The following is a 14,049-nucleotide window of genomic DNA, read 5'->3' as shown; positions in this document are numbered from 1 at the left end:
AACTAAATTACATTTTCGCATAGAGCTCAACATTGATCAGAGCTACGTAACTGCTTAGCGTGTCAACGTAATTGGAGTTTCTTTCACTTCATGGTGTGCCGCTTGATGCACGTCTCGCGTGCATTTCTATCGATTCGATATCGTCGCGAGATATTTTCTACCGTGCAACCTCAAACAGAAACTGGCTGCAGTATATTCTCTGCATTTGTGACATTGAAGATTGCATAATTGATAAAACGCTTAAAATATTACGCGTAGGAACAACCAACACTCGTTACGTGCTAGGTTGAGATTCTGTAAAGTCGACACTCTCTCGTAAAATACTTAACCACTGACGTTTCGTTGTATAATTCCAAGTTGTAATCAGGTCAAAATCTAATAAACCAGACGGCAAAATAATTAGGTCGCCGCCTGCTGTTGGACGAAGAAGCGCCAGTAGGATTCCCTGCTGCTCGTATCTCGTTCTCGGCAACGTGGATGCTCTAAATTTTCGTCGCAGTCTGTAACATCTCTATTCGGAGAATTTTTGAAATTCTCAGCTGCTGAATACTCGATTTCAATCGATATCCACGACATTCTCATTTTGCGAAAGAATTTTTATTGAATTCGGCCGACAAGGCGCATTTCTCTGTCGAGACAGCAGCAAAATAGGGTTAAGGAATTTCGCTATAAAGCAGTTTTAAGCAACAATTTTTATCGTTACCTTTACGAGGCAATATTGTTTTACAACTAGAGATATGCGAACTCGAATCGAATCGAATCGAATTACATTCGATTCGATTCTAATCCGAATAATTCGAAAATTTCGAATCACGAAGATTCGAATACGAATCAAATACATTAGCGTTTGCGCGTATCAGCTATAAAACGAGCAATCTGAACCTGTATGTTTGAACCCTTAACTTGTAATTAACTTAACTTATAATTAATAACTTAATTATAAATTACTTTAAATATTTAAATATATATTTTACTTTAAGATGATATTACAATATTACAATATCAAGATGATATTACAATATTCTCTTTCATATTAAAATCTTCTATTATTATTTGCATGTTTAATAGTCATGTTAAATTTTTTAATGATTCGATTCGATTTCATTCGATTTCATTCGACATAAAAATTCTTGATTCGCACATCTCTACTTACAATCCAATCGTATCGCTCCACCATTCTGTTTCATATTCTAACGCCTGTTGTTATTTTAATCTTTTCTTTTATTTAATTTATTTTGCCAAAGGCATTGTCAAGTGCTCTTTCTTTGAGAGCTCTTGTCTGTCGTGAAATCAGTCAGTCGGCAGGCAAAAGGATAATGGAAGGTAGGAATTAAAGAGATTTTGCAGAATCTGGTGCCATTGTCGTAATTGGTTTTACATGTAGTCCTTAATAATGAAAATGTATGCGGTCATTTTTCTCCCGGTATCGCTTCTCCCTAACAGTATAAATTCAGATGAAAAGATCGAAGGACCTAAAACTCATGTAATTTTTATCTTGGCTATAAGCGAACAGAGATGGGTTTTCTAACTCATATTACACGTCCCATTACACCCCCCCCCATCCTTCGGATGGGCTCGTCAATCACGGCGAAACGCGATTTTGCAGAGAAGCTGAAAACGTTCCGCGTTGGGTCGCGGGATAACGGAGAATCGCTACCGCTTCTGTCGCTGCTGCTGCTGCTGCTGCTGCTGCTGCTGCTGCTGCTGCTGCTGCTACTGCTACTGCTACCGTCGCCGCTGTTGCTGCTGCTGCTGTTGCTGTTGCTGCTGCAACTGCTCTGTCGCTGAGTCCGCTTACTGCTCAACTCGTCCGCCGGAATCGAGCGAGGATTCTCATGCACGCCGTGAACTTGCGAGGCATCCCGCGGTCGAGAGGAGAGAAGGAGCATGACGTAGTCGTCGGCGAGGGGGGCTCTTGGGATGCTCCAGACTTCCGGCTAGGGTCGTCATATGGAGGGGCAGGACGTAACCACCGCGGACGGCAATCTGTTTCGAAACTTCACTGTTCACAATTCCATCACCGCCAGCCGCGGTACCGGTACCGACGATTTCTTTCGGGGCTTTCCCGGCAAGAACTCGCCCTACACCACTGCTCAGGTGAGCCGCGTCACCGCAGGGTGGAATCCCTATCTTTGAAAATTCATCGTCCGCCCGCCACCCAGACGCTCATTCTAGCTCGATACGAACAATTCTGTACTGTATCGAGGGATACGTACAAATGTAGCCGTGCGATCATGCCAAATGTCTGTCAAAATACAGGATAGGATCTTTCTTGATGATCATTTTTCTGTCTCTAATCCCGGCCGTGCTTTTACCTCAGCAAACAACGTGACCTTGGTAACGATTCAATCATGTATCTGGCTTACGAAGGAAGCCCTTTCCCAGCCTAAATAAATATTTACGGAAAAAGCGAATCCCACCTATCAACCGCGATTGGAAATTCATGAACAGTATAACAACAGTAACAACAACAACAACAACAACAACAACAACAACACATTTACAAACGATGATACATGTATGATATAGTAAAGCGCGGTACCGAATATTTTCCTTTTAATCGCGTTACGTGTCGCAGAATAAAATTAATTGTCGCACGAATGCAAACCTGTACGGACTTATTTATTCCCTCATTTAGCGTGCGGAGCGTTTCTCTGCCGCTGTCGCTGCGTCCTGATAATCGATAATCGATAATCTACGGGAAGAGTAATTACCAGATAGTTCTGGCGAAATACGCGATATTTCGATGATCAAAGATACATTAGGGAGAAATACTTATATACTGCTATTATCTATAATATTCACGATAGATATTTGTAACAACAAATCTCCGGCGAAATTTTGTTCGCGCGAACGGGATACCTTGATGTTCAGAACATTCTCTCTGTATATTATAAAGTTACAGCTCAACGTTGTCCGGATGACAACCGATACCGTCGCCATTTAAAATCCTTTGTGCCGAATGTTGTTCCGATAACGACTTCTAAAGAATTATAATTAATATAACGAAATATTAAATAACGTCGCGCTGAGAGATATGAAAATTCGCGAACGATGTGCGATAATAAGTTAACAAGACACGGAATAAGCCGCGATTATTACAGTTTATTTGGAAAAGAACGCATCTTTCTTTCTATTAACTGCCATATTGGCCGTGCGCCAGAATGTACTGCAGAATTTACTGCTCTTATCTACAAAATTTATTTGCTCTTACCCTTACCACCACATTTTGAGGTGAACTTTAACCGTCTGGATCTGGCACATGTGTGTGTATATGTGCGTAGAAATTTTTGTACACACGTTTCCACTCCAAAATGCACAATCTCCTCAGAAAGATGTGTAAGAATGCCGAGAGAAGTAGTTTAACAGAAGCGTTCACGTGTTTACGTGTTCAGGCAATACTCATCGCCTTGGTGCTCGGCAGCATCATCGTCGGCACTGTGATCGGGAACATCTTGGTGTGCGTCGCGGTATTCCTTGTTAGAAAGCTACGTAAACCTTGCAACTACCTGCTGGTCAGCCTGGCGGTCAGTGATCTTTGCGTAGCCCTTCTGGTGATGCCGATGGCGATGCTGTACGAGATATCAGGCAATTGGTCCTTCGGCTGGATCATGTGTGACCTCTGGGTCAGCTTCGATGTACTCAGTTGCACCGCCAGCATCCTCAATCTCTGCATGATATCTGTGGACAGGTGAGTACGTCTATGTACTGCGAGTTAATCAACAAACCTCCAACTTGATCGAGATTTCGGCAAGTCGCAGGGTCGATTCTCACGCGTCGATCGAATTAGCTGCTATCGTATTAGCTGCTACTGGTTGTGGTAGTAGTAATAATGTCAGTGGCAACGATGAGATAGTAGAGCTATAATACGCTTCAAATGTGCCGATACTCAGATATCCGGCTATATTCGAATTAATCGGTTGCTTGAATTATCTGATCCGAGATTATCTTATATTTAAATATCCGAGTTATATCTCAACACTGTGAACACTATAAATAGTAACATTAGTAATCGATAAGGCATGAAAAAAAAAAAATATATATATACATATATATATGAAGAAATATTTAATAAAAGAAAATAGATCCAAAATAAAAGGGGAGGAAATTACGTTGGAAAGCCAGATATTAAAATATTCATGCACAAAGTATATTCGAACAGTAGAACTAGCCTGAGATCTGATAAGCGATGCTATTCCGGGTAAAAGCCCTGAATAAACAAAGTTTCTCTTCCTGTCGATAAATATGATAATCTTGCATGAAACGTAAGGTACAACAATACAAAACATACGATAGCGAGGCGAATCGATGACGCGTGACTCGGCTACTCTCTCGCGCGGGTTAGTTGGTGGTTACTTGATGGCTTCAATCAATGAAGCCTGATTAACGACGCTTTATCTCCCCGGTGATTATAATATAGACAGGCATGAGAACAAAGCTGTCACACCTGAGACCAGTCGCGAATCTGTTGTGCATAATGAAAAGCTCGATGAAGAGAAAGGACGTACGTACGTACGTGTCATGCGAGGGCAGAGTTAATGACTTTCCTTTCGCTTTTGATTATTGGAAGAAAAGAAGACGGGAGTCCGTGCGATATCCAGAAAAGTGGATTCGACTCGCGATCAGACATATTTGCATAATATATGTAAATATCGGGCACGAGCGACGCGGACACAGTCGATCAAATAATCTGTTCATAGCGCTTTGCTCGATTTCATCCCGTCCTGTGTCCTATTTGTCCCTGCAGCGGAAACGCTCTACATCGCTCAAATATGCGAGTTTAAATCTTTAGCATCAAGCGAACCCATTACTCAACATATGCAATGTAAACATGCGTGGTCGAGCATATTTCGTATTTTTAATTTCTTTTTTGCACTGACGTATTTTATGATGAACAGATGCATTTTATCTCGCGAATAGTTTATATATCCGTGGTATGATTGAAATTGTTGCGGGCGGTGCCGAGAAGCGAAGCGACGGACGTTTTCCGAACGTGCCATCGCATTGTTTCGAATGCCTCGGCTATGTTTGCCAATCTCGTTCTCGCCGTTTCAACTCACACTCGTTCAGTTAATTGCACGAGCACAGAGAAACCCCGACCCTTTCTATCGTACACAAAGCTCACACGTTTGTATCATCGGGAAGCTTGCTCTCACCTACACCTGCATGCCGGCGATAGAGGACAGAAACAACGGGTTTCTTGTCATTCCTTTGACATCCCGACGGTATCGCCCCTTTATGCTCCATTCATAAGTGTTAGATAAGTTTGGAGGAGATAACTTCCGAGATTTCTTTGCATATGAATAATATTAATACGTACATTTTGTTAACCCTTTAACGCCCGACTTTTTTATAAGTGTTTTAAGAATAAAATTTGAGTTCTTTTGAACTGAGACTATAAGTAGTGATAACCAAAAAAAATATCAGAATTTTATATCTACGAAAAACTACCTTTCCAGTGTAAAGTAATGTAAAGTAAAATGTAAAGTGATAGTCTACTTCTGAATGAATAAATTTGTACTTTTTTTTTGTAAATATAAGGGTAAAAATGATAAACATGGACACACTCAAAGATGGTTATCCAGATGGAAAAGCCGTGAAACAATTACACAGAAAATCAGCATCAATCGTTTACTTTTGAATAAATGAATACATGAAATTTCCCTTTTTCGTTTGTTGGTTTCGTTAGTTTGATCTTTTTTATCATTCGTCTTTTGTTTATTGGTAAATATGACTTGGATTCTAAAAGCATATACGAAATGAGCAACCTATACGGAGAAAAATGAAGGGTAATCTATACGACATAACTCTGATAGTCAGCTTGACATTTTTGAGCTGAAACTTTACTATATTTGTGAACGAAGTTTATCATTCAGAGCGTCAAGCTTACTATTTCAGAAGAATATCTTATAGATCACCATTTAGATAGTCAATCGTCCCTTCATTTTTCGCCGCATAAAAAACTGTAGGTCACCAGGTTTCACGAAAATAGGTTGATTTCTTGATTTTCGTGTCCACCATATTGGATTTGCCATTTTGAATTTCTGTATTCTTTTAATTTCACATTTTGCATCTGAGGAAGCTTCCGAATGTATAAAATTATAACAGATGCCAATCTATTCATTTATAGTGCACTTCTAGATGTCAGTAACAACGTTAACTATGCCTACTTGGAATTTAACAAAACATGATATCATTAAAACTGAGCTAAAAACAGACTAAACCGAATCTGCATACAATCTATATAACATCTTTTAGAAGAAGAATTCATCTTTACAGTGGTGCAAAAAAAACGGAAATATCTCCTTTTTTGACTAAGTTATGATTTCTTAAATGCGTTTCTGGCAACTATAGTTACCAGTAGGCGTTAAAGGGTTAAATTATTTACACCAGCATGTTCCTGTTGTATATTTTTTTCTCTCCTCTCTTTTTCCATTCCTTATGAAAAATTACATTTATCTTTTATTACAAATACATCTGTTAATATAATATTTCATATTGTACGAATTTGACACTTTCAACTTTTTCGCCAATACTGTATTTTAATCGTCCGATTGATACTCGCGCACTTGGTAGCCAGCCGTGCATTGACGTGCGAAACCGCGCTTTTCTATGTAAAAGGTACTGGGCGATCACGAAGCCGCTGAAATATGGGGTGAAGAGGACGCCACGACGAATGATCGTCTACGTCAGCCTTGTTTGGCTCGGGGCAGCCTGCATCAGCCTACCGCCTTTGCTGATAATGGGGAATGAGCATTCGTACACCGAGAACACCGGCGCTTCGCATTGCGTGGTTTGCCAAAACTTTTTCTATCAGATCTACGCTACCCTCGGCAGCTTTTATTTCCCGCTCATCGTCATGATTCAGGTCAGTGTGCCAAAAGTAGTCGACCTACATCCTGTTCTGTATTTTTACATTTCTTTCCGCTCATTTGAGATTGCTCGGCAATTTCGTCGATCGAATTTTAATGGGTATTAATAGGAAAGCAACATGTTTGAATAAAGATGCTTTAGATTTACTTGACATGGTAACCTTTCCAAGCGAGAATGTGTTGGCGCCTAAATGTCTTACAAATATCACTCTGTCAAAATTTCTATTTGCAATTCGCCGCGACCATTTTGCATATAACAAGACGTTGGTTTAGTTTAGTTTATCATCGAGCAGAACGTAAATATACATAGCGTATTCGACGTCGAAGATGTTTGGCTAATGAGGAATTAAAACAAAGTTAAACGAGTTTCCTTATCCGCAGATTGACGAATAAACAGCAATTATACCTTTTCCTTTATTTGCTCTCTCCCCTCCTCTATTTATCTATTTATCTTGCTGGAAAGTTAAGTTTACGATTGAATGTGTCGCGATAAAGAGCGGAATCATGTTAAACTTGTAATCATATGAGCAACGGAAAGAGGAAGAAAGAGAGAGAGAGAGAGAGAGAGAGAGGAGATATATATTGCAGTTGAAACAATTATTAACATTCATCCATGGCAAATATTGGAAATGCTATTTATTTTTGAGATTTTTGGAATTGTGTGAAGAAAAGGAAAGGGGCGCGGAGTAATGAAAATAAAAATCGCATAGAATGATAAGACACTTAATAATTTGGACACAAAGTGGACTATCTCGGTGGCAAAATTATCAAGCGATTATGGCTAAGGCGTTACAGCTTTGCTATTGACGTTGCTTACGAAATATTGAACGCGGATTAAGAGAAAGCCAATAGCGGTGTAGTTGTATTGCGCATAGATTTTCATTAATTCACGAGAACACGATCGGGGTCTCCGACTTTATAGCTCTGCACGTAAAGCACGCGCCTAGTATGTATATGTAAAGCAGTCATACACGAACGTTATCGATTGTACGATTATACGGAAAAATGAATTCGTCGCGCGTACAACATTTTAGAGCATCGAAGAATTCGATTATCGTGTCTTCGGTTATCACCCAAGTGAGACGTGAATATAAACGAGGTATTTTCTCATTCGTTCACTAGAAAATTAAAAATTCCTCGATTTGGCCAACACACGTCACATGTGTTAAATAAATATTTAAAATTGACAACTTTCTTCCTTTGTCACATAAAGTTTGATCAACAAATTTATAATAAAGTAAAAAAAAATCTCTCTTGTCAGCTTCTTGCCGCTCAATCTGGTCAAAGACGACGTCTGGAATTATCGTGTCCGAAGTGTCGTGGAAGTATCGTATCATCGTCGCGCAAAATGCATCATTTCTTTTTCTACCGATGAACCTGTCTGAATATTTATCGCGATGAATCGCAAGACGTTCAATATTCGACATTTTTCACCTTGGGGACACTTTTGCTTCCGTTCGCTGCGTATAACGCCTGGCATTTTAATAAATTGATATCGAATAAAATTTATGAGGATTAACATAATTTCGTTCAACCGCGTTCTCATGTTATTCCAAGCAAATTTGTTTTCGCATAGTGTGAAACAAAAGTATGGAATACGTCAGTATTATTGCGATAGAAATAGTCCCGTGATTATCTTACAATGTCCTGACGTGCTTCTTTAATTATACCGCGAAATTATTTCTTCGGCGCAGCTGACGACGATGACTCCCAGATAATTCATCGAGCCGCTCAACGTCGCCACTCGCTCGTGCTCGATGCGCTCTTGTCCTTTTATTTACATTAGCTCGTTATACGTCAGGCGTTCTTTTGTACCGCGCGACACGCTGTTGTTCGTTATTCGCGGCGAAGTAGAAGCCACCGTCGTGCATGAAATATGCAGCAGAATGTTCGCTCGAAATTGCTGCCGCACGCGCACATTAGCACGCAAGAATGCTCGCGGTAGAATTGGATTACACGAACCATTTTATTCGTGAATTAAAACATATATCCATAAGTTACACGTCGTGTGCGTTACATCGCACGTTGCGTTACAATCGTCACGTAACGACCGTGCAACACAATACCGCGTGCGACCCTAACTCAGAGAATGGTCGAAATATCCGATGTCACGCTTGATACCCCACGTTATCTCTAGGACTGTGCGTGATATAGTACTTGTTATTCGAAAATTAAATGTACAATTGTAGAACAAAAGAAAGTAACGGCATATACATGTATAGTGCGATGTAATATAATGTAATATTTTTTTATTCACAAATATCTGCTCGGTCGAGTGTAATATTGGCGTTACTGTACATTCTATTCTAGCAGCAAGTAGTACGGTTCGTGATATACCTGATATTTCTCTCTCTCTCTCTCTCTCTCTCTCTCTGTCTGTCTCTTACACGTCGAGTGGTATCGTATAATGCAGTAAATTAAGCACCACCCAACCTCGACGGTGGATATAGCGACTAATTGAATTTAAGATTCGAACTAAGTAAGACTAAAATGGATTCGTCCTGAGACTATGTATCAAGTTCTGAATCCTAACCGACTTGACATTAGTGATATTGAGAGAGAGAGAGAGAGAGAGAGAGAGGGAGAGAGAGGGGGAGAGAGAAAGAGAGAAAGAGTGACATAAGGTTATCTCAAAAAATTTCCTCTTTCCGCACATGTTAAACGATCATTAATTGTGCCCTCGCACAGGTGTACTGCAAAATATTCTGCGCTGCGCGCAGGATAGTCCTGGACGAGATAAGAGCGCAGCTTCACCTGGAGGTGCACTGTCATCTCGATATGGAGCCGGCGGCCGCCTCGCAGCATCCAACGCCCGCCGTCATGAGCCGTCAATTAAATTCCGACATACAAACAAGTCAAAATAGTCCACCGGTAAAACAACATAGAAGTTCCAGCGCATCCACTACGGTGAGCATCCACGTCGACCTACGTTCCGAATCGATACACAGGGTATTACGATGGACGCGCACATCCATAAAAAAAAAAAGAAAAAAGATCCGCATTCGTAAATTTATCTTTTTCATTTCCACATTGGAAAAATGCATGCATTATTTATGACGAAATACAAACAAATATTTATTTCTGGCCCGGTTTTTAGCTCAACATGACATCTAAAGATGTCAACCGTGACAATGTTTACTTTGTATGAAAAAATTCTGCAGTTTACGCGTAAGATCTTATCACGTAGGTGATGTAAAGTTACCTACGTCGAAAAGTCTGCAGAACATTGCAAACTTCCGGAATCGAGCGCCGAGGTTGATAGCGAAAGAAAAAAGAGAAATTTCCGTACATTCGTGCGTTTGTTTTTATTTTCACCAACGGCAAAAAGAGAGCAGAGCAGTAGACAAGTTAGATAAGCGCCAGCACATTACTCAAACTTTTTCTTCCTTCCGACGTACTTTATTGATTCTAGTTATTATGCTCTCTTTTTTACATTTTCATTATGGAAAACTTGGAGACTTTAAATTCATTAGAATCTGCTAAGAAAGGAACATTGGAGGATGCATATATTATTGTTCTTAATGCTCGCTTTGTATTCGTAATATGAAATTTTCTATCACTCCGATGAATAAATATTTTCTTACTTTCATCGTTATTGGCATTTGCAAGTGCGTCACCTTCTTTGATACTTTGCGTAAACAAGATGTATATCTTGCAATAACGGCATAAATCCTCTTTTTCATTCTTGTGTCCGACGAACAACGTTCGATAAGCGACCTAAAATTCGAGGATATCCTTGAAATATTAACGCGCCTAATGCCCGCCGCCGCTCGAGATTTAATGTACTTTGGCATACTTCGGAAAATCATGAAAGGATCGATTTATCGCTCTCTCACGATCAAGTAGCACACTACCGTATGACGCTCCAATATTTCTTTGCATGTCGGTCCACAATCCCTAGCCGTTCTCTCGCATGAGAAGCACTCGAGCGCATCTCCGATACAACATGGTACATTGATCGCGGAATATGCATCGGTCGACCTTCGTGAAAGTGAAATTGATTGATTTCCCGATACACTTGACGTTGTACCAAATCACCGCAATTATGTTCGCAATGATACTTAAAAAAAGTCCAGTAAAAATCACGGGGATGTAGCGTTGACAGATTGAGTTATTACTCCCCAAAAGCAATAGTTGAGACTTGGAATTTTACAGATTCTACTATTGGTAACGTAATAAAAAAAGGGGGGGAAGAAAAAAGGGATGAAAAAGTTATGTGGGCATTTTTATCTTATTTTTTCTATCTATTGTATATTCAAATAGCTCAACTGTTGTGTTCCATTGGAACGAGAGGTACAATAATCGCGTGTATACACGAATAACGGCGACGTCTGCATAACGGCAACGATCGATGTTTATCCAACAGCAGCAACCAACCGACATTTTGCGCGTGACGTCAATTCGAATCGCGCGCGAACTGTCGGCGCCGATTGTTCGAGAGTCCAGCTATATTCCCGACACGAACAATGGGATGCTTTTTTCTGCAATATCGAATCGCCGCGCCAACAAGCCTTAAACATGCGATTCAAATCCCACGGAGCTTACCCCTTCTCTTTCAGTCTCTTTTCCTTTTCCTTTTTCTCAACCGCCGCCATTACGCGAATTTAACACTACATTTATCGATGATCGCAAACTTGTGCGGCCAAATTCACGGCAGAAGCAAAACGAGAATAGAGAATGGTTTCGAAACAGCTGGAGCTTTAAAATTACGACGAGTTTGAAAAATTACGACGATAAGCTGGGAAGACTCACGTCTCGCAGAAACAATCGAGTCAATCGCGAAGATCGTAATGAACTTCTTCAGTTACGTTTTTTTTCATTTCGCGCAGTTATACCGCTAATTAAAAGACGTCTTCTTCGCAACAAAGCTGAACAAAGAAAAGCGCCTCCGTCAAAATAGCAAAATTAACCGTTCACCACTGAATTTTCAATATGACTTAAATCTATATTTTTATTCTGTACCTCCTGTAAGTTTTTATTTCCAAAACGTAGCAACTAACGGTAATTTATAACATTATCAAGTCCCAACCTCAATGCAGACGCGAAGGAAGTCTGTCACAGTCTGCGCAGCACTATTGTACATTTTACAGCCAAACCGTGCCAAATCGATGCCGCGGACCCACCCAAAAGATGCTTTCTCCCCCCCCCTCTCTCTCTCCCTCTCTCTCTCTCTCTCTCTCTCTCTCTCTCTCTCTCTCTTTCTTTCTCTCTCTTCTACTCGTTTGTAAAGTAATACGCATGAGGATTCCGATGTACCACCTCGCCCAATCTCTGGTGCGATCTGCGTGCATAAAAAAAAATACTATGATTTAATCCGATGCTGTAAATACGGATCAATTTTGCTGACGTTTGCATTTGACTAATTAGTTGATGTTTGGATTTGATTAATTAGTGAAGTAAAATTATAAGTCAGCCATTTTGACGAGAGAGACAATATGAACTCTTAAGGATTAGTAAAATTTCAATTTGTTATTTTTGTAGCAAGATCTTAAACGTTAAAAGTTAAAATAAGATTCGGTCGTGTTCTGATCAAAGAGCAAAAGTGTACATAAGAATCGAAAAAATACGACCGAAGGAGAGACGAAAATGTGACGACAATTGAAAAACGCTTTGCATGTATGAAGAGAAATGCAGGCTCTTCGTAGAAAATGGTAAGATATGAGAAATTCTGCTGCGACGATACGTTGCAACACCATGTTCTCGAAGAAGACAGAGAATGGCATCGAGAGAAACTCGAGAATATGGACATATAATTCGCAATATAGAGAATACAGAAGATCTAGAACTCTTCGTAAGCTTCTGCAAGACGTCGTTCGCTCGATACTTGTATATTTCATTACGTCGTACACTTATATTATTTTAGAATCGCAGACACCTTCGATATCTTCCATCCGCTCATATCATCCCGCGATACCGAATCGCTATTGATCCGTTCTGCGGCGAAGATGACGAGAAAGTTAAATGGCGAGGCGCCTGGGAGAAATTAATTGGATGACAAACGAGTTTGGAAGTAATAATTCCGTTTCGAACTGTTATCAGCCGCCTCGCTCAGATCGTTTGCGCAAACTTAAAATTGCTACACATAACAGAAGGCGGCTCCCGACAGATGAAGCTCTTTCACTGAGCCAGCCTGTATAATATCGTTGTTCAAAAAGTAACCGAATATTAATTCGTTCGCCTAAGAGCCCAGATATAGACAGGTATCGTGCTCGACGACGGCGAGGATCTGCTAGATATTGCGAGGCACTCAAACGCGAGGAACAATATTCGCGGCAGATTTTAAATCTCTGCTCACATTTTCGCGAAATAATAACTCTCACTTCGTACGCATGGCCGGGCCTATTATGTGATAGACGATAACAATGAACGCCCGGCAAAATTCATCGCGGAAAACGCTCGCTCTCCCTACGCTCCGCGAACTTATCATAACATTAGCCGCCCGTCGCGGAATTAATTTCTCACGCGGTATGCGCGCATGCATGTAACACAAGAACCACCAGATAAATTGGCCGTCGGGCCACCACCCACCACGAAGTTGGTAATCGCGGGTCCGCAGCTTACCTCGAAATCAGGTTAAACCGTAAAGTCAATATTGTAGCTCGTAGCTGTGCGAGAGGACGCGGTGAGAGAGACACGATAGGTAGGTACATCATTTATATCCGCGATCGCAAGTCCGATATCATCGATAATCGATGGACAAGATAATGAGGAGACCTCGTGATCGTCGGTATCGTCAATACTCGACTCGGATTCGTCTTACGATCTACTAGCCGTGTTGAACGGTAAATACGGATGGAGTCGAGGAATGAGGAGCAGTCATAAGGAGGTTCTGCTATAGATTAGTCTGATATATTCTCGCATCTGACATACTCTCAAGAATCTAGAATATGCTCTACGTGCCTCTAATGTATGCAGGTTTAGTCAGAACTATGTGACGAGCGTCTTCTGTCTGTGGCGCAGACCACAATACGTTTTGTCGTGCCGTAACATGAGACGATTTCGCAATGTATATTCAATGATTAGTGTTGCACTGTTAATAGTGTTAGCGATTCATTCCGATTCAAGAACATGCGGGACGCATGGTAGCGTTTGCATTGCACGAATCTCGTTCTCGTCAACTGATTTGTATCGACGAGAGAAACTTCAGCATCTCCGAAAAGGGCCAATTCTCCTCCCG

General features: G+C 40.7%; 1 protein-coding gene across 5 annotated transcripts in view; it reads left to right on the top strand.

Annotated features, from left to right (window-relative positions):
* 5-HT7 (5-hydroxytryptamine receptor 7) overlaps positions 1-14,049 on the top strand; it is a 70,190-nt gene that overhangs the window by 34,298 nt on the left and 21,843 nt on the right. For 4 of the 5 annotated variants that reach the window (XM_025297891.1, XM_025297889.1, XM_025297890.1 and 1 more), the window contains 4 exons: positions 1,607-2,097; positions 3,396-3,691; positions 6,622-6,868; positions 9,561-9,779. In XM_025297891.1, coding sequence (XP_025153676.1) covers positions 1,951-2,097; positions 3,396-3,691; positions 6,622-6,868; positions 9,561-9,779 — 909 coding nt within the window. In that variant the 5' untranslated portion in view covers positions 1,607-1,950. The remainder of the gene's footprint in view (positions 1-1,606; positions 2,098-3,395; positions 3,692-6,621; positions 6,869-9,560; positions 9,780-14,049) is intronic. The other variant, XM_025297892.1, reaches the window with a different exon arrangement.

The sequence above is a fragment of the Harpegnathos saltator genome, unplaced genomic scaffold, assembly GCF_003227715.2.
Source record: "Harpegnathos saltator strain DR-91 unplaced genomic scaffold, Hsal_v8.6 scaffold192, whole genome shotgun sequence".
In the NCBI taxonomy this organism is placed as follows: domain Eukaryota; kingdom Metazoa; phylum Arthropoda; class Insecta; order Hymenoptera; family Formicidae; genus Harpegnathos; species Harpegnathos saltator.
This window is presented reverse-complemented; position numbering and strand designations above follow the sequence as displayed.